We start from the raw sequence: 25,289 nt of genomic DNA, 5'->3' as shown, positions 1-25,289 counted from the left end.
AATATTTCAGCCCAACAATTATGGTGCCCATCCTTGAAATGTAACAAAGCCCAGTATTCGGTCCCAAATCAAATCGGCCGCTACTTCACCGTCACCGGCGGTGTGATTCCTCCGCCGTCTCGTCGATGAAGATCTTCTCCATTTCTTGCTATTTAAATTCAAAGGCGCATAGTTTTTATCGAAGAATGCACGTCTATCAACACTGTTTATATTCAACCCGTTCGTCGACGATAAGGCGAGGTACGGACCATCTGTTCAGTAGAATCTCACATTTGGGTGACCCGAAGTTGTCGGTGGTGCCGGCGCTTGACCGGTGGATTGCCGAAGGGAAATGTGCATACCAACCGGAGATACGGGAAATTATTCAGGATCTTTTCCGTCATAGAAGATTCAAACAAGCACTCGAGGTTCGTAGCTCTCTCTCTCTCTTTCACCTTAGGCGATTTGTTTCCCGAGTTAGGGCATTTCTCGAGTTGATGATGAAATTGAGGCATAATAATACGTAGTTGCTCCTTCATTTCTTCGAATTAGGGTTAGGATACCTGCGCAAGTGCTTGCTGGTTAAACTAACACATGAACTCAGCAATTCGTAGTGATGTAGATAATCGGCTTTTCAGTACTTGTTTTTTTCAGGTATCTTTCTGGATGACTAATAAAAGAAGCCTCACTCTAGCTCCTTTTGATGCTGCTACAAGATTGAAATTGATACACAGAGTTTTTGGTCTGGATCAGACCGAGGATTACTTCAATAAGATACCAGAAAATCTGAGGACTTACCATGTCTATCTCGCCCTTCTCAACTGCTATACCATTGAAGGATCTGTTGAGAAAGCAGAATCCCTTATGGAGAAAGCTCGGAATTCAGGGTATGCTACTAAACCAATATGGTACAACCTTGTTATGGATTTACACTGGCGACTCGGCAACACAGCAAAGGCGAGGGATCTTCTGAAGGAAATGGCTGAAAATGGCATTCCTTATGACCAGTTCACACTCTCTGTGTGTATAAAAGATTGCGCCGAGTCTCATGATGCTAAAGGACTTGATAAAATTGTCGCGAAGATGGATCAGAATCCAGGATCCATAATGCAGTGGCGAACACGCATCACAGCAGCGCAGGGTTACTTGAGAGCGGGCGCGAAGGACAGAGCTTTGGCCATACTCGAGATGTTAGAGCAGCAAGCATTGGTGTGTAAGCCTAAACGCATATTGTTTGCTATGCTCTTTCAGTTATACGGCGAAGCTGGAAGCAAGGACAGGCTATACCGGGTTTGGGATCTTTACAAGAAAAGTAGCAAACCAATTACTAAAGTTTACATTCAAATGATGTATGCGCTTAGAATGTTTGGTGACTTTGAAGGGATGAAGAAGATCTACGAGGAGTGGGAGTCGTGTGGGTTGGATTATGATTTCCGGGTTGTGAACTTCTTGATTGAGGCGTATTGCGCGCAAGGTGATATGGAGAAGGCTGAAGCTTTGTTTGACGATGGAGTGTCGAAAGGCGGGGATCCGGTTGTAATGACATGGGGTCATTTGGCTAGAGGTTATTTGGCAAGTAATCAAGTGGATCAAGCAATTGATGCATTGAAGAGGGCAATTTTGATATGCCCCCCAAGGTTTAAATCTCATAAGGAGACACTGATTTCTTGCTTGGATCATGTCGAAAATGGCAATGGGGATAGGATAGAGGAGGTAAGAGAGTCCCTAATGTCCTTAAGTTATGTGGGCAAAATTAGGGTAGATAAGTGGCTTGATTTGATCAAAGATAAGGACTCTCCATCCTTTTGATGTGGTTAGAAAGTGTTTATGCATTTAATATATATTACTTGGGCACGAATACAAATTCAATACAAAATTATGGAAAACCCCGTGTGTGTATGTGTGTGTGTGCGCATATATATCAAATACTTTGTTACCAATTTTTTTTAAGTGTAACAGAATGGAACAAGTATCCCTGAAAATATAAACATACATGTCTTTGAGACTTTAATCAACAACAAGAAGAATACTGATGATAATAAAAGAATAAATAAATGATGATCACCATAACACGTGCATTTTCATTTCAAAAATATCTTGATGTTACACCTAACCCTTGGACTATATATATAAAGAAAATCAACCATACCATATCATACCGCATGAAAGATCTTACAAAAGTATTGTGTGGTTAAGTAGTTGAACTTACAGATACAATAGGAGACCTGTTTTTGCTGCAGCTCTGCCACTATTCTGCCTGAGCTGTAACACCTGACAATGATATCACCCTTCTTCAAAATCATCTCAAACAATACTAAAAGTTAACTAAAACCACAATTAATGCAATAATAATAATAAGAATAATAATAATGACAACAGATGGAAGTGAGTGATGGAAGAGTTTGAGAAAAGGGCAGATCCCTCCCTCAGTAGGTTACCAACACCATGAAGAAGAAGACAACACAGCCCACTTCATCTGTCATCCCTAACTCATCATCTATTTCTACATTCTACCCCTCTTTTTATTACAAACCAGACCAGACATCAATTTGATTCAATAATAATCAGACAGACAGAGAGAGAGAGAGAGAGAGGACAGTAATCCTGCACAGGATGAGTATGTCCAAGAGGATTCCATTGTTTGTGCTGAGGTTCTTAGCCTTAAGTGCCACTGTGTGTGCAATAGTGGTCATGGTCACCAGCCATGACTCTGCTACCGTTCTCAACATGAAATTTGAAGCCAAGTATTCGAATACGCCTGCATTCAAGTACGTCAATTCTCCAAAACTACACACATTAATTCACATTAGAGTTTTTTTTTTTTTTTTTCCAAGTTTAAAGATTGTTATGGTGGTACAGATACTTCATAGTGATCAATGCAATATCTAGCGGCTACACACTTATCGTGCTCTTTTTCCAATCCAAGACTTCATGTGGTCGCTACATCTTGGTTCTAGATTTGGTAAAGCAGTTCCATTTTGAATTATCAGAAATCCATACTCTTCTGTAATCTAATTAGCCATGTTCTCTATTTCCAGATTATAACACTACTGCTAGATTCAAGCATATCGGCGTGTTTAGCTATAGGGCAAGTGGGGAAGAACGGGAACAGCCACGCCGGATGGCTGCCAATCTGTGACCAAGTTCCTAAGTTCTGTGATCATGTCGGAGGTGCCCTTATCGCAACCTTTGTGGCTACAATAGTTTACTTCCTCATACTACTATACTCACTTCACAATGTCAAGAATCTTTTCAGTGTCACTAGTTAGAGAATTCATCATCTATTCACCTTTGTGTATTCGATACATGATATTATTATGTGTTCTCCTATACGAGTAATGTAAGGAAAGAATCATCACAAAAGATCTTTCTTTCTCACTCTCTAGACATGGATGTTATGTTAAGCCAATCATAGTACTCGCATTTGTAATTAAGGATTAGGGCTGTAAGATCCTATAATGAATGAAAGCAAATATATCTGCAAAAGTTAAAGATCAACACAAATCACCAAGAACATCGAAGAAACTCGAATAAATTGTATTAGAGAAAAGTTAAATCCTTTCATTTCTTAACAACATAAAGTACCAAGAATCTATATGCAGGGAAACTAGATTATGTAAAAACTATTAGAAACAGAATTTCAAGAAAACCTGAGCCACGGCAGTGTGCTAAATCATATCTTCATTGCCGGAGAAATGAGGAAGAATCCACTTTAGATATTATACAGTAGTAGATACTGGTACTTTCTCATAGGAGAACTTCTGCCATAGTGCCTTTGGTAGAAGACAACGCCCACCATATCGTTGCTGCAAGTAAATGACGGCAACAAACACTAGGCCAGCGATCGATATGACAAGATCCCAGGCAGTAGAATAGTAGTCCAGTCTCGGATTTGCATATATATAATTGAATGAAAGAATGGAACTTCGGGACCTGTAAAGGTCATAAGCATGGGGCAGCAAGCGAACAAGTGTAGTTCCTACATAAAAGGGAGTGGCGAGAGCCTTAACATTCGAGTCCGAGAATATATTAAAGAGCATTTGAGGGAGCAGAAACCCATCTAATATCAATCCGGCGTAGGATTTAAAGCCGCCCCAAAGAGAACGATTCTTTAAAATGGGTACAAACCACGCAATCAAACCACCGCCGATGTATAATGGCGAAGACAGATATAGAACCTTCTTGTCCGATTTCCAGAGGTTCTCCCTGTTTCTGTCACCGGATCTTGCAGAGCAGGTCACTTGGAGAAGGCGAACTTCCAGCAAGAAAGCCACCATGGTTATTACCCTCACAAAAACTTCGTTTACTTCAAGCCATCCGTCGCTATCAATACGGGCATTTACGTTGCTGTGGCTGTTCATGAAGAGGGCCTCAAAATTCAGCAGCAGAGGGATCAGATGTCCCGTAGTGAGAAGAACAAGCATTACGACTGAGATAAACGGCACCCCGTCTGCATGGTTTTTAACGTGCAACAGCTGTAAACCTGTGAAAATACACGAAAGAGTGCTCGAGATGAGAACCATGGCAATCTCAAGATCCATTCTCCATATCGTTTCTTTGGCTTGCCCTGCATAAATAGAATTTGCAGTGATGGCAAAAGGTTCAAAATAAAAACGATCAGACTTGTCCCGTGTGCTTTCAATCGTCCCCTTTATAGAATTTCGCTTTTTATCATGTAGCGGAGAATAATGGATGTCGACCAGAACTTTACAATCCAAAAGTGACTTTCGACGTACTGTTCCAATAGGCAACACAACATCCAAACACCCCGTCATGCAAAGATGCCCAGTTTTAGAGTTATACGTTCCTTCAGCAGAAATGTCAATCGTCTTGATCTGTTTATGCTCCCGGCTCAGCTCAAAATCGACCGGATACGACAGGCTCAGAACATAGCTGATATTTGTCACATCACTTAAGTTCTGTTTTCCTTGCCAATTAGGATCCGCTTCCCTCGCCAAAGCTGAAGATAATTTATAAAACCAATTATCCACAAAATACGGTGAAGCATAACCCCATAGATCCTGCACTTTCTTGTTCCTGCCATCCAGGTCGAATCTCATATCAGATGAATATGGACCAGGGTAAACCCCTCCTCCCTTCTGTACTGTCTTGTTCGCACAAGCTCTGCCCGCTTTCTCAATCTCTGTGTATTCATACTTCAATCGACCAGACCTAGTATTCTTGTTCTTCGTACTTAACACCGACACCCTGCCAAAATACCCCGACTCATTAGCACTCTTACTGCTCCACAATTCTCCGACTACGGCACTCCTATCTCTCAATGTCAGTCTTGCTGGAAATCTCACACTTAACCGGATAGAGCAGTCTCTTACAAAACCATATTCTCCACTAGTAGAAATACGGCAGGCAACCATGTTAAGCCTCTTTCTCTTTTCGTCCCAAATCCCTTCGCTAATCAAAGTCACATTCGGCTGAAATGGCAGTCGATACACATTATGCACAATATCCCCAAATACTAAAAGAACCCTCACTCTACCGTCATCTAAACATTCTATTACATCAAAGTACATCATACTTGGTGTGAAGTTACCATTCTCTCTCCCAAGAATATTGCAACTCACACCGAAGCAATCACTCTCGTATTCCAACTCAATTGTGCCAGAAAACTGAATATATGTACACATCTTTTGATCCAACTCCTCTAATCCGAAAGAAACATTCGACATATCATCCAACATCGAAAATCCATTGCTTTCAACTTCTTTATCAATCAAACCATACTCATAATACCTACCTTGAACACCAAGTATAGAAATCAAATCAAGGTTAAATTCACTCTTGTTCTTTGCACCTACACTTTCCAATGTCCCATTGACTAAAGCAGTGAATATATTCGAAGAATTCATATAATCAAGCTTCAATACGACATGGCTAGAGCTCAATTTATCCACCCCAGACCCAACCATACAGAGCTTCCCTGCAATCGAATCCCAAACTCCTTTTACCATAAAACTTATCGAATTCCAGGAATTGCCTCTCCTCAATGGTATCTTCGGCGGTCGGATATGCACAAGGCGCAAACCTCTGCGAGTAATTTTACGAGAGTACTGCACTCCGGTGAGGCTTAAGGATGCTTCGATTCTGAACACAGCGTCTTTCCCGGTCCTGTACGCTCTGTAGGAATTTAATGAGAGAGACCTAGGAATTACGGAATTGGCCTGCTTCGCAGTGCTTCCATTGAGATAAACGTAGGCATTTCGAAGATCTAGAAAACTCCGCTCGTCAATCGGATGGTTGGGTTCCGGAAGCGACGGCGGATCTGGAACGACGGCGCTACAATGATCGGAATACGAGATTTCGTCGGAGGAGCAAGTTAAGGGCAAATGGAGGAACAAGACGATTGCGGCGAATTTGGGGAAAATTGAAAAGGAGAGCGTTCTGGCAGAGATAATAGGGCTCCGTGAAGGAGGTGGAGTGAAGAGAATCTCCATAGGTGAAGAGGATTGAATCTGAGCTTTCAGCGAAATCGCATCGGCAAGGGTGAAATCGAGCGGGAGGAAATTTACATTCGAATACCTGGTGGTAATTCATCCCTTCCGAGCTTCCCCCCATTCGGTGGATGAACCTTCCGCCTCATAATCTCTCTCATTCGTCGGCACCGCAACTGAAGCACACTGTTTTGGAACAACGAACCGAGCTAATTTACTATTTAGGTTTGATCAACGTGTGAAAAAAAAGCCTCGAACGTACTTGCTCCTGATGATGATGATCAAGAAAAGCAAGGCGACGGGGTGGGGAGGATTATCGATGTGTCGGTGGGTGGGGTGGGGTGGCGTTTTCCGCCAAGTTTCCTGAAAATTCTCTGCCCAAATTATCTGGGTGGGTGGCCGTGGGCCTGGACGCCTTCATGCAGATTTAGAAATGATTTTGTATTGAAGGGAAGTTTCCATATTGGAATTGGGATCGGAAACAATGCGATAATTGTGTGTTTATCGGCAATTTGATTTTATTTTTTATTTTGAAAGTATTTTGTATAAAATAATAAGTATTTTTATGGAATTTGAAATTGCTATTTTACATAATAAATAATAATAACAAAAAATTATATTGAAAAAAAAAACATACACATAATTTAGATGTGTTAAATGCAATAATTTGTATATTAATAACTACTGTATTTTTATTAAAGAAAAACCGAGACTTTAGGGTTTATTTTTTTAATATTTCAAACTAAAATCAAAACCATTCATTGGATATAATTTTCAATAAAATATACTTCTTCCCCCCATTTGTAATTTAGCTAAAAAATTTAAAGATATTTTATTAGAGTGTGATTATTTTTACCGAAAGAGATAATAAAAAATTTAATGATATTTTATTAGAGTGTGATTATTTTTACCAGAGAGATAGAATACTTTAAAATGAAACAAATAATAAAAAAAAAAACTTAGACAAAATCCGAACCAAATTCTACACAACTACAATCTCAAAACAAATTTCTGACAGCAAATACGAATACTTTGGACATGCCAAAACTGGGCTGCATAAATCTGTTCCTCCTACATGAAATATAAAATGAACCAGAAATCTAAGACAGCTTTGAGCTCTAAGTACATATATGTATATAAATATGTGTGCAGTTTTTCAGGGAAAAAATGATTTTATTGCAGAGAATTCAAATCACCTCCACTGCTAATTGTAACCTTGTAACAAAATGGGTCGAAAATCCTTCAAATTGTATCCAAGGTGCATTGCCTTTGTTTATGCAATGCAGTGGGAGGGAGCCTGGAGAATTTGAACACAAGAGATGTCGAATTTTGGATACCGTGAATTTTTTGTTACGATTCAACAGCCATCTTTTTGTCGGGCTTATCTTTCTTAGTCGTCTTTGAGACTGTAGTCCTTTTTGGCTTCTCAATCCCTTCTATGTCTGTTATCCGCAACTTGGTTAATTCCTGAAGACAATTTATTTGTAAATGGTTGAAAATGAGCCATTGTGAACTAATCAATTGATGGAAAAAGGATGCGAAAGTTGGTAAGAAGTTGAAACCGATGCCACTCATCTCAATTACCTGTCGATGACCCTTTTTTCTTCTATAGTTCTTTCTTCTCTTCTTCTTGAATATGATCACTTTTGCATCTAATGCCTGCAAGGAAAAGAAACGTTTCTTAATCACAAAAGCTTTGGTTCTCGATGGAAGGGAATTTTCCTCAAATGTCTCCATAATAGCTCTATTTACACAGATACTTTACGAACTTACTGCAACAACTTTTTAAAAACTATCGTAGCAACTACAATTTTTTTACTTATCCAAAACTACCAAACTTCCAAAACTTCGGTCTAAAGAGAGCATAAAGTAGATCAGAGTGGAGTCATTAGAATTACAGAAAATTAAACTAGTGTTCCATCCAGAACCATTCAAGCACCATTAATCAAGGTTTTTATGTAGAATAATCAAATAAAGATCTTCATAGTTGAACCCCGAACATACTAATAAATTCTAAGATGGCAAGAGGGGCAAGTGGAAAATTGATACTTCTTAAGCCCGACACACATTATCTGTCCATCAAATACATACATTTGGAGGTCTAATCACAGCAGTCAAGAACTACTTCAGCTGAAAATACTTAGTAACAGATAACCAAACCTAATTGTTTAAGCATAAAAAACAATCTTAAATTGTCTTACATGCTCCTCAACAATAGCATGAACAGCTGCATCAGGCAAAATTGGACGACCTATCATTGTCTGTGTCTGTGAACCTAGCATAAGAACCTTATTAAGAACCAGCTGCAAGAAATAAAACACAAGATGTTAGTTTAAGTAGCAGCAATCCACATTTACCGTGTGTAACTAACATTTCCTACCACTAACAAGATAACAAATATTTTAATCAAACATATAGATGTCTGAGAAGATACCATAACCGCCAAGACATGATTATTCTTAATGCACAAAAGGATATAGATGATGAATTTCTAAACAAAGTTCCTTGACATGATAGATGGTGATTTACTATTGCGAATTATATATGTAAACACACTAAGAAATCTTGATATGAAAACATGTAAAGTGTGAGCTGAATCGTCACGAAACAATTGATTATAGAATGAAAACAGCTTGTAAAATAACTTAAGCAATGTCATTAGGAGAAGTTTTCAACAAGAAGAAAACTTAAAGGTGCTTCGATTTAAAGCCAAACCCCATCACGATGATAAAAACAAACACTTAACAAGAATTCTAATATACAAGCTCAAAGCTTTCTAGATATCATTTTCATGAATTTTGTCAGTATAATATGTAAACAAGAAACATCCAGTAAAAAAGGCTAGCCTGGTGTACATTTGAGAGGGTTTCGACTTTAATTTTATGAATTTTTCCAATGGTATCAACAAACACACTCTAAAGGTAATCAGTAAAATTATATTTGGCACTCAGTATAATTAACGCAACACAGAACACTGACCTTGTCATTGATATCACAGTGCTTCAACCTCTCGACGAAAATTGAATCGCCATTGCTCACCTTGAATTGATGCGATCCAATCTAAACATTTCAAGTAAAGACAGAAACTACTTCAATCTTAGTTAAATACAAGAAACGCACACACGAAACGAGAACCAGAAATCAATGGATCGTCACCTGAACAACTGCGAATACAGGCTCGTAAGGTTTGACAACTCGGTCTGATTCCTGAAGCAGACCAACGACTCTGTACCCGATTTCAGCAGCTTCTTTTACTTTATCCTCGGGCGACAAAACGACGTCCTCGTCTTGCCCGTCAATTTCCTCTCCTTCGCTCTCTTCATCTTCACCATCATCATCATTTTCACTATCGCTGTGCCTTGAACAAAAGTGCCGCGAGAATACACCACATTGGGGATAAACATCAGCATTGTTCCGCAAAACACAAAACCTCTGTCTCGACGCCGAGATTTGGCCTTGCGCGAAGGCAGGGTTCAGACCCTGGGACAAAGGAGCTATTGTCCTTACCGATTGAAGTATGCGCGTTAGGGTGTGAACACACCGTCGATTCGCCATTGATGCTTGTGGTAACGCCCGCAGGGTTTTGAGCGGTCGTTCGATTTAGGGTTTACACTCTACAGTTAAATTTAAGAGTCGCGTTTAATGCAATAGCACTTTTATTTTCGTGGCGATACCGCATTTCGTCATTGGGTGCCTATGTTTGTTTCTTTACAATATGTTTATTTTTTATTCTGGAATTTGATTGTGATTATAAATTAAAGTTTTATTTATATAATAATTTAAATAAGTATTTTTGAAATTTTATAAAATTATACTAGTATTATTTTTCAAATTTTAATATATAAATCATTATTAATCTAAATAAATAAAATTAAAATACAAAATCAACACTGTTTAATATATGAAGACAAAAAAACCCAAGTGATGTAACAATGAAAAATAATCCAACAATTACCATATAATCTCGTATGTACATTTAAAAAATAGACAAATTAATACATCTGTAAGCAAAAATAAAAACAAAAACGAAGGATTAATTTTAATGTAAAATTTTATAACTATAAACACTCTGCAAGTTTCCTAACCCCTCAGACACAGGGAAGGAACAGCTTCGACAATGTAACCTTTGCCTTTCACTAAAATCCTTTTAATTGGTAATATTATTACCATCTCTATAACCGGTAATAACTTTCCGGTGCCGCCGCGGCCGTCTCTCCCGGCCTCGCCGCGGGACAGGGTTGCGCCGGTGTTGTCCTGTTAAGATCACCGCTGGCGGCGGCGGCGGCGGCAGAGGAAGGATATCAGCATCGCTGCCGGTAGGCAGAGGCGGCGGCAACTGCTCGAGCAAGTCCCGGTGGTAGCCCTGCAAGAGTCGAGACATGCCGGTTGACAACCTAGGATTGTGACATAACTTATGTAAGACAAGAAGAGTTGTTATCGGTACCTGGACGACAAAGTTGCGCCGTTCGCAATCCAAGAACATGTTGACACTGTAATTAGTCTTCGACCGGATCTTGTCACGCACGGTGGAGAAACTTATCTGGTCCCGGGAGGTGAACCGGTCGACTTCGTTGAACCATAGACAGGTGAAGAGGTTCGAGATCGGAATGTGCTCCCGGATTATTACACATCCTTCCGGAACATCTGGACAACGGGATGCCAGGAGCGTTGGTCGTTATTCGGACTATAGTTACTGTGCTGAATTATATAATCTAGCGTAGCAGAGTATACTTAATGTAATGTATATGCAAGAAAAAAACGTCGAGTGGCGAAACCATACCGCTTGTAACAGGCAGTTTCGCTAAAGAATACGGCGTTAAGCCTTCCTTCTTGTAAAATTCAATCTGAAAATCTATGGAAGAATTGTCGTACTTTCCCGCAGCCTTGTTGGCCTCGGCTTCTTCAAAAACATCGTAACGCTTATAATGTCTTGATATTGCAAAGCTCGCGTTTTTCCTCCACAAAAACCTTACATAACAGAAATGTTCGACTTGGCTTACAGTAAAACATAAGAATCTATAGAACTACCGAAACACGTATGTCAAATTTTATACCTCTCAAGAATTTGAATCGGATCCACGACCAGCTCAAGTTTTGCATCGATCCATAATGAGTAGCGAGCATTGGGAAAAAGGCGATGAAGTAGAAGTTTTGGAATCTGTCGATAAATCGACGACTAGCAAATCTCAGCTCGAACCCGAAATTGTAAATGAGTGAAATTCGGATACGATCATTTTACCTTCCCGTTGCGTCTCGGATCAGAATAAGGTAAGTTTCGAACAACGACGATTCTCCACAGCCCGACTTTCTTATCGTTCCCAATCTCACTCGAGTTTTGCAGAAAAGCCGCGGTTTCTTCGTCGACAAACATGTGAAAGCAGACTTTCGCTTTCGAATATTCGCTGTAGTTTTTCGGTTGTCTTATTACATCGAAGGCGCCTTGACAAGAACACGGCATCAACGTTAATAATTAATGACGAAAAAATAAAAATAATGTGAGCGGGTGAAGGGTAAGGTACCGAAGATTGCCGACGCCACAACCACCCCATGACAAGTCTCCATCTCGGAAAGATCAAATTCGTCGATGTCAAAACCTGTCTTACGACCCGGCTTCGCTCCTCGGACAAACCTTCCACAAGTTCACAAACAAACATTATTACATAACTGTCTTAAATAATTCGAACAAACAAATCACACCAAGACAACTATCGTACCCGCAGTGCACAGTCATTGATTCACGGATATCATACGACTCGTTCCTCTGCAACAACGAAGGATATCCGCCGAACTCTGAACCCCCAAATTCAGACTTAGACAAACTCTCCTCATAAACATACGTCAAGTTTTGAATTACCGGTGAGAATGAAGGCGCATTCGGTATACGAGCAATAGCATCATCCAAAGGAAGGTAGCAAACCGGACACGCTGTAAGAGCACCAGACAACACCTTATAAATCAAAGAGTATGTAATAACATACATCCAATTCGCATAAAGAAATGCTCGTAAAGAACTCACGGCGAGGGCCTGTCCTTTTCTTATCGGCTGGCGGTGGAGGCAATGTAAAACCATCGCAAGGATTCCCCGGAGGAAGCGTGTATCCGGTAAAAAGCGCAGCCGGTGGAGCCGTCAAATTCAAGCCTTCGGACAAGTAGGATATCGCCAACGGCCGGGTTTCGATACTTATACTTCGATCGATGGTGTCCTGAGCATCTTCCCCTGATCAGAAAAACATACAGATTACATAAACACAGACCACATTAGTACATTACCTTGATCTCAATCAATGTCACAATAACCTTACAGCAAAATCAAACTGTTCATAGGACAAAGCTAAACTACCTTTGCCAACGTACAAAACCCATCCGAAAACGGCCGCGGAGACGAGGCACAAGAGCAGCATTCCGACCTTGTTCCTCGGAGCTGATTTGCAGATCCAGGGGAACAAAAGTTTGTCCTTATCCTTTAGCATCTTCCCAGGCTTCCGCGGCGGCGTGCCCTGATTCGGCGGCAATGCGCCGCCGTTCTGAAACTGCTGCTGTAATGATCCATAGCTGCCGGAGGATCGAAGACCTAATGACCCTGTAGTCATTGCTGAACCCTAAATCGTGAAATCGCACCTCTCGATCTCATCTCCCCTTTTTCACCCACACCTCAATAATTATTCCCATTCAATTCCAATTCCCAAACAAACAAGATCATAAAAAACAGTATAGAAACCAGCAGGTAATCAATCAAACAGAAACTACTGCATTAATAAGATGTTAGAACTCTAACATGAGTTCGATTCCTCCGAAAATGTCCGGAAGATCTTTACAAACAACAGAGCAAACAAAAAAAAACATACAGAATCGAATCGAATCAGGAATCAATCGTGGAGACAACTTAAGCTGAAGTAAAATAAAAATACTCTCCACCCCCAATCAGCCGATGTCGTTCTGCAAATCCAGACAGGAATTAACACTCGGCATTCAACTCGAAGTCCAATCCAGTGATTTCAGAATGCACGAGATAAGAGCAGAGGGTGTTGAGACAGAAGAATGAAAATCAATAAGTGATGTAAGAGAAATCCAGGCTGCAATCGAGGTGTGATTGGCGGAGATTAAAATTTTCTAGGGTTTTCTACAAATCTGTACAGATCAGGATGCACGAAGCGACTTTAATTGGGGAATGTATCTATTTCGATGAAAAAAGCTTTTTCTTTTATCTCTATATGTATGAATATGAGATGATGGGGGCTATGGCGAAGAAGTTCTATTGTCCGAATACGAGACCTGTAGTAATAATACGACGATTCACCGCAATAAAATCTCTGGCCGAAAACCAGCGGAGCCGTCCGCTAAAATACGCCGGGTGTGCTGTATAGGCGGCGCGTAAAATTTTTCGCACCGATTTGGTTGTACCCTCTATTGGCCGTTGGATTTTGTCTTTCGGTAATCGTTAGCCGTTGGATTTGAGTAATCCAATTTTTATTTTAGTTTAAAATGTTCAAATTAAAATAATTCTCCAAAATATATGTTCATTTTTTTTTATCAAAAAATATTCTTATTTTTTTTAAATAATAATTATTATATTTTTTACTATAAAAATAATAATAATAATTATTATTATTATTCAATTTTATTGAAATTTGTGTGGATTATCCTAACAATATATACATTTGCTTTTCAAAAGAAAGTAAGAGATAATAATATTTAAATAACAATTTGATATGTATTGTTATTTTATATATTTTGTTATATTATATTCCATCTTTCCTGAAATAGAAGCACTGTTTGTTTTTTTGTTATAAATTTTTTAATATTAATACTATACTGTCTTTGTTCCACTTACAATGTCCATATTATCGTTTGTTCCACATATCTCATGTTACTTTCTTTTAAAAAAAAATTATACATTATTTTAATTTATTTTTTTAATTTTAATTAAATGAATGAGTTAACTTAATCTTAATTTATAATTATTTATATTATATAATAATTATTTTCATTAATACATTCTTAATTATCTATTCATTATAATTATCATAAATTCTCGTGTATACAGTGATCCAAACATCCAACGTAAGACGGCGGGAGTATTAGTTTATAGTTAAAAAAACAAAATACCCCTATTAGCATGGTATATTATAAAAATAATGACATTTGTTTAATATATTGTAAATTGTAAGGGTATTTATTATGTTAGGTGCAGTACAGTTATTCTTTAGCATTTATAGTATGATAGTGTATTGTATGTATTGAAATCAATAATATTATATACAATGTTAATATACACTATCATATATATTTACGTTATGTTAATATAAATTACTTATTATATGCTATCCGTGATATTTAACTTATTATAAGTGTCGGTAATTTAATCTTGGCATCACATTTCGTAATAATAAATAAAAGATTATTAAAACACAACTAAGCACAGTCCCCAAAATAAAAATTACTATTAAGACTAATCAAGATTTAGTCAACTTTGTAAAAACAAAAAAAATAAAATAAAATAATAATAATAATAATAAAGGTTACAACGTCATCATCAGATGTCGCTATAAAATATAAAGTTCCAGCTAATGAATTAAATATTTTGCAATTTTTTATTTTTATTTTTTTTAGTAATAGTTGTCATTCGCTTGTAACTACAACTTAGTGCCGTGTTTGGCAGTGGATCACATCTACAGGTGCGTTTGTTTACATTTTGTGTGCAATAATTTTCATTATACATAATTTGAATTCAAAACACCTAAAAATATGTTTAAAATAAAAATAAAAATTTACAAAATCCAGAAATTTATGTACAGAATAAGACACTGGATGCATTTATTTGATTGTAATCTCAAATTCACCACAGCATTTAATATCCATGCATAACCCAGAATGTCTGAAAAAGGGTCTGCCAAACACGGCGTTAGTTCTTCGTACACAAACAATAGTGTAAGAAATTATAACTGATGCTGCAGTTGCCAGGCGGGGGTATGATCGTCATATTATTTCCAGATAAGGGTGGTTTGGACATTTCCTTAATAGGATATAAGTAGATTTAGCGACTTTAGGCATGTTTTGCTGCAGACAGAAGCATCTGGAAAACGCGACTTTAACTCTTTTGATCTGTTGTAAGAAATTGACCTATGCGGCCCATTACGACTCTCTCTATAGAGCTGTGGCCCATCACATCTGTAATTATTTAAAATAATAATAATAATAAAAAAAAACAAATATAAAGTATAATTATCATAACCCTTTCTACTAATTATCATAAATCTTAGTCCCGTAAGAAATGGTACGGTGGTGTAGGGGCTGGACTTGTGACCGTGAGATTATGGATTCAAAAGTCCGACGCCTTAAGTCACCTGTCACGTATGATTCGCCCAGTGTGATTTTTCCGTCAGACCTGATTTGCAGGATATTAGATTCGACTAAAAATTTACCTAATAGAATAACAACTAAAAAAAATTATCATAAATCCTAAGACAATCATTAACCTAAAAATCTCCAACATTATTTATGTACACACTATAATTTCAACGGTCAAAGAAGATAACAGGATAAATCTCATAGAAAGTCCAAATTGCATTGTAATTCCACGTCATGGTTGAAATTATACGCCAAAATAATCGGGGCATATTTTCAGTCCACCAACAAGAACCAATCACAAATATTGTAAATTTTTTTTTCAATGTCAAACATCACTATAAAATAATTAGGCAAGGCGGTCAATTAATTTGCATATCTCTATATTTAATACACTAATTAATTATTATATGTACATCATTAGAACAGTAGATTCTAGGGGTAGAGATGGAACTTCCTCTCTCGTTGACCATTCTCAAATGTCAAATTCCCAAATTACCCTGCCTCGCCGACTCCACCTATATATGCTTAGTACAAGAAAATAGAGAGAATTAGAGGTGTCAATTCGTATTTTCGGTATTTTTGGGTTGTGTTTGTGTTGGGTTGAGTTATGGGATAAACAGAAAAAACTATCGATCCGAACCTGACTCGAATCCAAAATTTGACCTGAAACTTTAGACTCGAAAACGCCACGAATTTTTTTGAATCTGGTTCAGATTGACGTGAATTAGTTTCAAGTCACCCGAAATTTGAACCAACTCAACACGAAACAGACCGAAAACTTAAAAAAAGATAAATTATTACTTTTAATTTTATATTTCGGATTATCATGTCAAAGTATGACCCGAACACAAAACAAAATTTTTTTGTTTGGAATTCAAATCGATTCAATTTTTTTCAAACTCGAAATTGTCAAACCCGAACTTGAAAATTTTCATGTCGAACGAGTTCGATTTTTCGAGTCGGATTTAATTTTTGACACCCATAGTAAATTTACGAGAAAGGGAAAGGGCAAAAAGGGAATAAATAAGACAGCGGAAGTCAAACCCTACACACTGGTCAAATCTGCGAGCGGCAGCATAACTAAACACGGCGCCTGACACGACCGTGTCGTTCCCTTTTAGCCTGCAACTGAAACTGCATTTTTCCTTTTCCTCCATGAGAGTCGCCGTCACTTTCCTTCTCCCATGAAGAAGAAGAACCAGACCCATCCAATCTGGCTTCTAGCGCCGCTCCTCTTCGCTCAAATCGCCGCCGCCGTCGATTTCATCTTCAACGGCTTCGATTCCTCCGACGTCGCCCTGTACGGCAACGCCACCGTCGACTCCTCCCGCATTCTCACACTCACCAATCGGACCAGCTTCTCCGTCGGCCGCGCCCTTTACCCCTCCAAAATTCCGACCAAAAACCCTAACTCGCCGGCGGTCCTCCCCTTCTTCGTCTCCTTCATCTTCGCCATGGCGCCCTACCGCGGCGTCCTCCCCGGCCACGGAATAGTCTTCCTCTTCACGCCGCACGCCGGAATCGACGGCACCAGCGCGTCGCAGAATCTCGGGCTCTTCAACTTCACCAACAATGGCGATCCTAACAACCACGTCTTCGGCGTCGAATTCGACGTCTTCAAGAACGAGGAATTCCACGATATTGACGCCAATCACGTCGGAATCGACGTGGATTCCTTAACCTCGGAATTCTCTCACGCCGCCGGGTACTGGCCGGACGGCGGCCATAAGGACGACGTGTTCGACGAATTGACTCTGAACAACGGAAAGAATTACCAAGTCTGGATCGATTTTGCCGGCGGCGTCGTCAACGTCACCATGGCGCCTGCCGGAATTAAGAAGCCCAATCGCCCTCTCCTCAGCGCCGCCATTGCCAACATCACCGGAGTTTTCGAAGACGAAATGTACGTCGGATTCACTTCCTCCACAGGAGCTCTGGTCCAAAGCCACAAGATTTTAGCTTGGAGCTTCAGCAACACGAATGCATCTCTTAGCAACGATTTGATCACCGTAGGTCTGCCATCGTTCGAGCTTCCGAAGACTCCATTGCACAAAACCAGAGGTTTCATCGCCTCCGTGACGGCGGCAGCCGTCCTATTAATCATACTCTGCTCTGCCCTGACTTTCTCACTCATCAGTAGAAACCAGAGGCTCAAAAGAGAGAGGGAGGAAATGGAGGATTGGGAATTGGAATATTGGCCTCACAGAATCCCATACCAAGAAATCGAATCCGCGACGCGGAATTTCTCCGACGACCACGTGATCGGCGTAGGCGGGAACGGGAGAGTCTACAAAGGGACGTTCCGCGACGGATCCGAAGTTGCGGTGAAGCGAATTTCGCACGAAAGTAGCGAAGGGATAAGAACGTTCTTGGCGGAAATATCGAGCTTAGGTCGATTGAAGCAACGAAATTTGGTTGGATTGCGAGGTTGGTGCAAGAAGGAGAAGGGCAGCCTCATTTTGGTGTATGACTACATGGAAAACGGAAGTCTCGACAAGAGGGTGTTCGACTGCGAAAAGGGTCGACTTTTGAGTTATCGGGACAGGATACAAATCTTAAAGCAAGTTGCGTCGGGGCTGCAATACTTGCATTACGGATGGGAGTCGAAGGTGTTGCACCGCGACATAAAAGCAAGCAACATATTGCTCGACAAAGATATGAACGCGAGGCTAGGCGATTTCGGGCTAGCGAGAATGCACGATCACGACAAGGCCGCGGGGACAACGCGCGTGGTTGGAACGGTGGGATACTTGGCGCCGGAGGTTGTAAGAAACGGGAAGGCGTCGATGCAAACCGACGTGTTTGGGTATGGAGTATTGATCTTAGAAGTGATATGCGGGAGACGGCCGATCGAAGAGGGGAAGCCGCCGTTGGTCGAGTGGGTATGGGAGCGATTGCGGAGCGGGGAATTGATTGCCGCCGTCGATAAACGGATGGAAGACGTCGACGACGAGGAGGTCCTGAGAGTGCTGCATTTGGGTGTGCTATGCGCGCACCCGGACGCGAATTCAAGGCCGACGATGAGACAAGTTGTGAAGGTGTTCGAAGGGAGGGCGGAAGGGGACGAGACGGAGTCGGAGGATACCGATGTTTATCTGTTGGAGAAGATGAGGAATTCGGAGATGTGGAGGATGGAGGCTATGGTGTTTACGAGTGGTTCGTCGTCTTCTTCGCATCCTACGTTTGAAGAGATTAGACAGGGATTGAATGCATCGATGTCGTTGTCTTGGTCTAACACCATTGTTGATGGTAGGTGATCGATGAAGCATTCTTGCAACAAGTGTGATTGTGTTTTCTTTTTTTGGAGGAAATTGTTACATCGTGGGCGTGTTTATATTGTTTATTACGTTGTTGTAATTTCTTGGATTTAGTATGTAATGGCTTTACAGTTGGAATTTGTACATAGTAAAACTACATTCAAATTAATTTCAAAAATATCGAAGTCGCATTTTACCATAATTATTATATAGTATTGGTTTGCATTCTCATTATTGGTACTGCAAGAACAAAACTGCTGCTACACTATAGTGGGCTAGAGGATTTTTTCATCTATTTCCCGTGAAATCCTCAACCAAAGCTAATAATTGAAAAAAGGCTCAGCTCACACAGTGCATAACTTAGCTGAAACAAAACTTCACACCACAGCAACTGTGGGTCTATGCAAAGTAGAGAAGTTCTCCATCAAGTCGACAGTCAGCATCGACATTCTGGGCCGGGCCGGACGGGCCGAGTAATCGGACAACGAAGGCTGAGACGCGGCCATCCGCTCGCGGGTTCTCAGCCACTTGGCTTGCATGTATCGTTGCTTTCGCCACGGCCCCATGTGCATTTTTGTCTCCTTCATGCACTTCTTGGCAGCTCCACATAAGATCTTTATGAGTGACAGAAGCCTTTCTATTTTGCCTACGAATGTTTCCGGCAGGCGGTTGATCAGCTTGTTGTATTCGTTGTTTGCTCGGGCCATCTCGAATTCAGCCCGAAAATTCAACTCGATGATCACTCTAACTTGTCCTTTTTTTGGATTTGAGCTGTCCACTACATCCACAAATGTGTGTTCCCCTGCAGAAAGGGTTAATTAGTTGAGATATTGATTCTTTTGATTGATAAAGATATTTGACACAAGAAATGAATGAAAGGTAACAAAATTATAATATCATGATATTTTCCCTTTTTTGCTTGGAGGAGAAATCGTGGTGGAAATAAATAAAGGGCTTGCATATAAATAATATAGTGATTTTTCATGCTCAGTATTCAATCTAAATGCAACTTGACTTTTTTGTCATATAAAGAAGTCTGCACGAGTCTCTTGTATTTATGAGAAATTAGATATTGGACACAGACATGTAACTAATCTGCTGTGTTCTTCCCAATTTGGGCACAATTGCATCCACTGATCTTCAAACCAAAAGAGAAATAGCAAAATAACTGGACCTAGGAACAAATCTAAAGGAATTAGGCTTCCTTTCCAATCAATTAGCAGTTTCCTGAATGTTCTAAGAAATCATTCTTTCATCAAGATACCAGAACTATGAAGACAAAATAACCATTGACATTATGATGTTCCACAAATGTGCATTTAACCCAATCTATCTCACAAAATATAACCATTCTAATTCTGTATACGTTATGATTAATGAAATAACATTGGAAAATATGATGTACCTGATGGAATATCGGGTGAGCTTCTCCACTTGGACTTGCAAATTGCTCCATTCAAACCGGCATTCTGGAGTCGGCAGCAAATCTCTGCCATCAGACAGTTTCTGCATCCGGTGTTCGCAGCTCTGCTGCAGGAACAGACTTTGCTGCCGGCTTCTTTTAACACTTCCTTTGTTATATTTCGGATCCTTGATTCTAAAGCACTTGTTCTGCATATTGTGGACTGCATCGGAAGAAGAACAAAAGAATCTTAAATAAGATCCGCTATGAATTGCCTAAGTATGCGAAATTCAACAACTATGGCCAGGAAACATCGATGCTTCAATTAATCAAGCTTTTAATTCCTCAACTGAAACGATACATTTTTGCAACATTCCGAATTGCTCAGTCAACCGAAATCAATTCAAAATTGTTGCGAAAAAACACCGCAATTACTTACTTGCAACAATTCGTGTTGAGTCTCCCAATAATTATCAACCTCAGTTCCTCGATCCTCGTTTCCATTCTCGTCTTCGTTACCTGTCTCCTCCTCATCATTCGAAACTCCGTCAATGCTACTCACCGGCGATGATCCCTCACACTCCTCACTCAGGAACTGAAACACAGTATCGTCCGACAAATTAATCGCCGACTCGCCGGAAAATTCAATTTCCCGGCCGTCGCAGGTGAGGATCCGGTTATGATTACGAACCCTAGACATTATTCAGTGCGTCTCGAACAATCCGGTGGCAGGAGATTTCCGAAAGCCGGCTTTAAATACCCCAGCGCTTCAGAGATACTGGGGCCTACCAAAAATCCGACGTGGCAAAAATGAAGATTGAAGAAGACTACATGAACCCGGTCCAACTCGGTGGACCAGACAGCTTGATCCACGTCACACACACCCAATAATTCCGTCGCTTCCCCAAACATGTGGATATGCTCGAATATAAATATTTATGCTTCAAAAAATAAATATATTAAAAAATAAATAAATACACGTCATCACCTAATCGTAATGCCACGGTGGACCACCACATTTCCCTGCCGATGACACGTGGCAAGATCTCGGGCGTCGAATATTCCGAGTTTATCCGATTAGGTGGGGCCCGGTTACTGTACTACCTAAATAATTACATCACTCTGCTACACTTACGCGGCGCTAGGCTCGCGAGTTTTATTTTCTACATAGATTTCCTAATATGCCCGTTAAGGTATGCGAATTATTGGAAGACGCCGAGGGGTAAATTCGTCATTGCGCTGCGCTCAAATTATTTCGTCAATCAAGGTTGGAGCTTCCAGTGTCTGTATTATCTATCAATTATTCAGTCCATGTCAGACGTTACTTTTAAATTTTTTATTAATTTGATAATAAAAAAATCGGAATCATACATATATAATATATTCCATCAATTTTATTGATTTTACTTTATAGAAATTTTGGTATATTCTTTAAAAGAATACCTTTCAATTTCTTTTGGGTAGGATTGGATCGAATTGGAAGGGTACGTTATGTAATGTACAGCTGGTACAATTACTTTGCTTTTGTGGAATATGAGTTTATTCCTATAAATACGAGAATTTAGATAAAATATAATTAATAAGTATATTAATAAAAATAATTATAAATTAAAATTAAAATAACTAAATAATTTAATTAAGATTAAAAAATAATAATAATTTAAAATATATAATCATATTTCTAAAAATAAAAATGATAAATTATGTGGAACGTTGGCTTAACTGTCTCGACCACATGCACCATCTTCACTATGTATGTATGTATTCAATTCCTGTAATTTTTTTACTCAAAGTCATTGCCTTTGTCCATTTTTTGTACAAATATAGACTCTGTTTGCACAGCATTCTTGAATGTTTGCACAGCATTCTTGAATGAAATAATTTTTTACGTGTAGTATAGAAAATTTTGTCAGAATATAATTTTTTTTTTAATTTTTTATAATGATTTTTTTTTATTTTTAGAATAAGTATTTTGATTTTTTTATAAAATAATTTGTTTTTTTATTATAATTTTTTTAAAATCACAATTGAAAAATAGTGTTGAGAAAACAAAATGATAATTTACATTTTTTTTAGAAAATATTCAACAATCTATTTCAATATTATTAAATATATTTAAACTTATAATTTTACGGTCACAAATTCACTCCAGCACCATCAGATCATCTTTTACCGACGATGTTTTATTATTATTATTATTATTATTATTATATGTATATATTGTACTTGTGTTAATACCTTTAAAAAATTTGTTGTGTATGTGATATTTCCTCCGTCCACTAAAATGAGTACAATTTGGTTTGACACATATATTAAGAAAAATTAATATTTTATTAAAAAGTGATAGATAGTTGACAATAATTTTGAAAATTTAATTAGAAATTGAATAAAATGAAGAGAGAATATAATAAAGTCAAGTGGTATTTGTTGTAAATAAGTATTAGAATAGAGGATAATAATTAAATATTAATTAGTTAACTTTGCAATAATTAATAATGAGATAAATATAACCGACTGAAAGAATAAATAAAATAATTTGCGGACAGATAGAATATTTTTAAATAAATTTATTATATTTTGTAAAGAATAATATAATAAACAAAATGAAAATAATAAGTACTGCTACTAAACTAAACTTGTATATCTAGGTTTGATGTTTTAAAAAATATATTTATATATTTGAGGTAAAGTTAAATAGAGAAAGACAGACAAATAATAAAAAATATATATTTTTTAATTATTTATTAATTCGAGTATGGGATTGGACTATAATTATTTTTATTATATTACTAATCATTACTATCAGTTAAGTATGTATCCGACTTAATTTGTTATTTTTACAATTAAGTATGTATCCAATTAGCTATGCAAATTCAATTATCAAAGAGAATGGGCTGAAATAATGAAAATATTGTCCAATAATAATAATAATAATAACTGTAGTAAATAATCATTTGATAAATTTAAAGAACAAAATAGAAAATTAAAACAAGAATTAATTTGATTGTGTTTTAAAATTGATTTAATATTTATATATATTTTTGTAAGATAAAGTAATATTTTTTGTTCGGTTGTGTTTTAAAATTGATTTAATATTTTTATATAATATTTTGTAAGATAAAATAATATATTTATAGTATTAATTTAATTTCTTTTTTTTTTTTTTTACAAAAAAAAAAACTAATTACAACTAAGCCAACCAACTACTTCAACAACATAGTCTTGGGATGTTCTTTTTTCTTTTTAACTTTTTTCTTTTTAAATATAAACGTTCAATTTCTATTATTTTAAAGTATATTTGTACGGTTTTTTTTATAGGTGATTGTCTTTTTATTATGAATGGACAAATTTATCCTTAAGTTTATGGTAAAGATTAAAAGTAATGAATGAATGTAGGGTAAAAATGTAAAATTTGTGTTTAAAAAATGAAATGAAACAATAGTTGTTGAACGTTCTTAATAAAAAAAATAGGATATTAATTTGTGAACGGAGGGAGTAATATTTTGTATGAAAATAATGTATATTCTTATTACAAATAATAGAGTTGTACCTTTAAAAAAAAAAAAGCCTAAAAATACGTAGCCTAAAAATGTAGTAATTAATTATTTAATTTAACTTTGTAATGACCTTGAAGTATAAAATATTAGTGATATACTCCTATATGTTAGTTTAAAACAACTCTTTTCAATAAAAGGTCTTTTATTTTATATTTTGAAAATGACTCTTGTAAAATATTGCTTGGTAAAGTAATAATAATAATAATTTTATATGCTGTAAATTGATAATAAAAAATGTAAAAGTGATAATTAACTATGCAAGTTGGTGCGGTAATATATATTATTGTACTGATATACATTGCAATCTTTATCCTGATGACTCAGAAAGTTATAACAAGTCAATAATGGTTACATAAATTATTGCATCAGATAATGTAATAAATTATAATTAGTGCCGAATGGGCCCTAAATTCCAATAGGTAAAGTTTACAAAGAAATATATATTATTAAGAACTTTTTCCTTCCGTCTCATGTAATATGGATGTATTACTGTAGGTTCGAGAATGTAGGTAAAGTATAATTAGTAAGTAATTAAGAAGTATATTAGTAAAAATAATTATAGATTAAAATTAAAATAAGTAAAAAATTTAATTAAAGTTAAGAAAATTATAAAATAAAAAGTTTAAAATATGATTAAAGTGCATAATTATATTTCCAAAAATAAAAAGGATAAATTATATGGGACTGACGAAAATAGAAAAGAGGGACAAATTATATATGGGACGAATGGACTAATTAATTAAAATATCTCCAACGTGTGACATGTTTTGGAAGAATCATTAACAGACAAGACATGTATGAGGCTTGTTACTAATAATCTCAATTATTGCAATCACATTTAAATTGCAATGACAAAAAACTATTTGGACATACTTTAAAAGCACGTGGACTTGATTCAATAAATATATATTTATATCAAATTTCAGACTTAACAACTTACCCACTTGAATTAGAATATTTTTTACAATCAACTTAATCATAATTTATTATTATTATTATTATTATTATTTATTATGTTTGAAAGGGAACGGTAGCTTTATAGCGTGTTTGGTTCGTATGGCAGGAAAGAAAGGCGAAGGGAGGAAAAATAATATTTTTGTGTTTGATTGGACAGAGAAAGAAAGGAAAATAGAATAATTTTACTATTTTGTCTCTATATTATATAAATAAAGAAAAATAAAAGTATTTAATAAACTTTGATTAATTTATTCATAAAACATGACATAAAATTTCTTTGTCTAATATAATAAAGCAAAAATTATATTATAAAGAACCAAACACCATATACATAATATAT

General features: G+C 37.3%; 7 protein-coding genes across 7 annotated transcripts; 3 read left to right on the top strand and 4 right to left on the bottom strand.

Annotated features, from left to right (window-relative positions):
* The first annotated feature begins 6 nt into the window (after positions 1–6).
* On the top strand, positions 7–1,934 carry LOC127249890 (pentatricopeptide repeat-containing protein At2g20710, mitochondrial-like). Its single transcript, XM_051272944.1, has 2 exons — positions 7–407; positions 634–1,934. The coding sequence occupies exons 1-2, from the start codon at positions 126–128 to the stop codon at positions 1,786–1,788; spliced, it is 1,437 nt and encodes a 478-aa protein (XP_051128901.1). The 5' UTR covers positions 7–125; the 3' UTR covers positions 1,789–1,934.
* A 100-nt stretch (positions 1,935–2,034) lies between these two features.
* LOC127249886 (uncharacterized) lies at positions 2,035–6,847 on the bottom strand. Its single transcript, XM_051272941.1, has 2 exons — positions 3,630–6,847; positions 2,035–2,250 (listed from the first exon to the last, which is right to left on the bottom strand). Exon 1 carries the CDS (start codon positions 6,429–6,431, stop codon positions 3,699–3,701), a length of 2,733 nt encoding a protein of 910 aa, XP_051128898.1. The 5' UTR covers positions 6,432–6,847; the 3' UTR covers positions 2,035–2,250; positions 3,630–3,698.
* Positions 2,593–3,248, top strand: LOC127249891 (CASP-like protein 1C2). Its single transcript, XM_051272945.1, has 3 exons — positions 2,593–2,747; positions 2,839–2,941; positions 3,018–3,248. Exons 1-3 carry the CDS (start codon positions 2,593–2,595, stop codon positions 3,246–3,248), a joined length of 489 nt encoding a protein of 162 aa, XP_051128902.1.
* A 545-nt stretch (positions 6,848–7,392) lies between the features above and the next one.
* LOC127249474 (50S ribosomal protein L21, mitochondrial) lies at positions 7,393–10,035 on the bottom strand. Its single transcript, XM_051272260.1, has 5 exons — positions 9,585–10,035; positions 9,408–9,488; positions 8,630–8,731; positions 8,013–8,087; positions 7,393–7,895 (listed from the first exon to the last, which is right to left on the bottom strand). The coding sequence occupies exons 1-5, from the start codon at positions 9,981–9,983 to the stop codon at positions 7,779–7,781; spliced, it is 774 nt and encodes a 257-aa protein (XP_051128217.1). The 5' UTR covers positions 9,984–10,035; the 3' UTR covers positions 7,393–7,778.
* Positions 10,036–10,355: 320 nt separating this feature from the next.
* LOC127249967 (probable hexosyltransferase MUCI70) lies at positions 10,356–13,689 on the bottom strand. The gene is made up of 9 exons (XM_051273089.1): positions 12,769–13,689; positions 12,445–12,645; positions 12,143–12,353; positions 11,948–12,057; positions 11,668–11,867; positions 11,483–11,586; positions 11,209–11,396; positions 10,873–11,072; positions 10,356–10,791 (listed from the first exon to the last, which is right to left on the bottom strand). Exons 1-9 carry the CDS (start codon positions 13,016–13,018, stop codon positions 10,576–10,578), a joined length of 1,680 nt encoding a protein of 559 aa, XP_051129046.1. The 5' UTR covers positions 13,019–13,689; the 3' UTR covers positions 10,356–10,575.
* A 3,190-nt stretch (positions 13,690–16,879) lies between these two features.
* Positions 16,880–19,235, top strand: LOC127249792 (L-type lectin-domain containing receptor kinase VII.1-like). Its single transcript, XM_051272790.1, has one exon. The coding sequence runs from the start codon at positions 16,961–16,963 to the stop codon at positions 19,031–19,033; it is 2,073 nt and encodes a 690-aa protein (XP_051128747.1). The 5' UTR covers positions 16,880–16,960; the 3' UTR covers positions 19,034–19,235.
* A 16-nt stretch (positions 19,236–19,251) lies between these two features.
* On the bottom strand, positions 19,252–21,180 carry LOC127249793 (uncharacterized). Its single transcript, XM_051272791.1, has 3 exons — positions 20,875–21,180; positions 20,439–20,658; positions 19,252–19,835 (listed from the first exon to the last, which is right to left on the bottom strand). Exons 1-3 carry the CDS (start codon positions 21,133–21,135, stop codon positions 19,411–19,413), a joined length of 906 nt encoding a protein of 301 aa, XP_051128748.1. The 5' UTR covers positions 21,136–21,180; the 3' UTR covers positions 19,252–19,410.
* Positions 21,181–25,289: the final 4,109 nt, after the last annotated feature.

The sequence above is a fragment of the Andrographis paniculata genome, unplaced genomic scaffold, assembly GCF_009805555.1.
Source record: "Andrographis paniculata isolate CXL003 unplaced genomic scaffold, ASM980555v1 Contig36END, whole genome shotgun sequence".
Classification (NCBI taxonomy): Eukaryota; Viridiplantae; Streptophyta; class Magnoliopsida; order Lamiales; family Acanthaceae; genus Andrographis; species Andrographis paniculata.
This window is presented reverse-complemented; position numbering and strand designations above follow the sequence as displayed.

What these genes read in the sequence shown, in the direction of transcription:
- LOC127249890 (XM_051272944.1), top strand. Translation starts at nt 126, where the DNA reads ATGAAGATCTTCTCCATTTCTTGCTATTTAAATTCAAAGGCGCATAGT. An exon ending in GATTCAAACAAGCACTCGAG is followed by an intron (nt 408 to 633) that starts GTTCGTAGCTCT and finishes TGTTTTTTTCAG; the next exon opens with GTATCTTTCTGGATGACTAA.
- LOC127249891 (XM_051272945.1), top strand. Translation starts at nt 2,593, where the DNA reads ATGAGTATGTCCAAGAGGATTCCATTGTTTGTGCTGAGGTTCTTAGCC. An exon ending in TCGAATACGCCTGCATTCAA is followed by an intron (nt 2,748 to 2,838) that starts GTACGTCAATTC and finishes ATGGTGGTACAG; the next exon opens with ATACTTCATAGTGATCAATG. An exon ending in ACATCTTGGTTCTAGATTTG is followed by an intron (nt 2,942 to 3,017) that starts GTAAAGCAGTTC and finishes CTCTATTTCCAG; the next exon opens with ATTATAACACTACTGCTAGA.
- LOC127249967 (XM_051273089.1), bottom strand. Translation starts at nt 13,018, where the DNA reads ATGACTACAGGGTCATTAGGTCTTCGATCCTCCGGCAGCTATGGATCA. An exon ending in TCAATGACTGTGCACTGCGG is followed by an intron (nt 12,058 to 12,142) that starts GTACGATAGTTG and finishes AACTTGTGGAAG; the next exon opens with GTTTGTCCGAGGAGCGAAGC. An exon ending in GAAACTGCCTGTTACAAGCG is followed by an intron (nt 11,073 to 11,208) that starts GTATGGTTTCGC and finishes CCCGTTGTCCAG; the next exon opens with ATGTTCCGGAAGGATGTGTA.
- LOC127249793 (XM_051272791.1), bottom strand. Translation starts at nt 21,135, where the DNA reads ATGTCTAGGGTTCGTAATCATAACCGGATCCTCACCTGCGACGGCCGG. An exon ending in CTCAACACGAATTGTTGCAA is followed by an intron (nt 20,659 to 20,874) that starts GTAAGTAATTGC and finishes CTTCCGATGCAG; the next exon opens with TCCACAATATGCAGAACAAG. An exon ending in CTCACCCGATATTCCATCAG is followed by an intron (nt 19,836 to 20,438) that starts GTACATCATATT and finishes CCCTTTCTGCAG; the next exon opens with GGGAACACACATTTGTGGAT.
- LOC127249792 (XM_051272790.1), top strand. Translation starts at nt 16,961, where the DNA reads ATGAAGAAGAAGAACCAGACCCATCCAATCTGGCTTCTAGCGCCGCTC.
- LOC127249886 (XM_051272941.1), bottom strand. Translation starts at nt 6,431, where the DNA reads ATGGAGATTCTCTTCACTCCACCTCCTTCACGGAGCCCTATTATCTCT.
- LOC127249474 (XM_051272260.1), bottom strand. Translation starts at nt 9,983, where the DNA reads ATGGCGAATCGACGGTGTGTTCACACCCTAACGCGCATACTTCAATCG. An exon ending in ATGCTATTGTTGAGGAGCAT is followed by an intron (nt 8,088 to 8,629) that starts GTAAGACAATTT and finishes TTTTCCTTGCAG; the next exon opens with GCATTAGATGCAAAAGTGAT. An exon ending in GAAAAAAGGGTCATCGACAG is followed by an intron (nt 7,896 to 8,012) that starts GTAATTGAGATG and finishes AATTGTCTTCAG; the next exon opens with GAATTAACCAAGTTGCGGAT.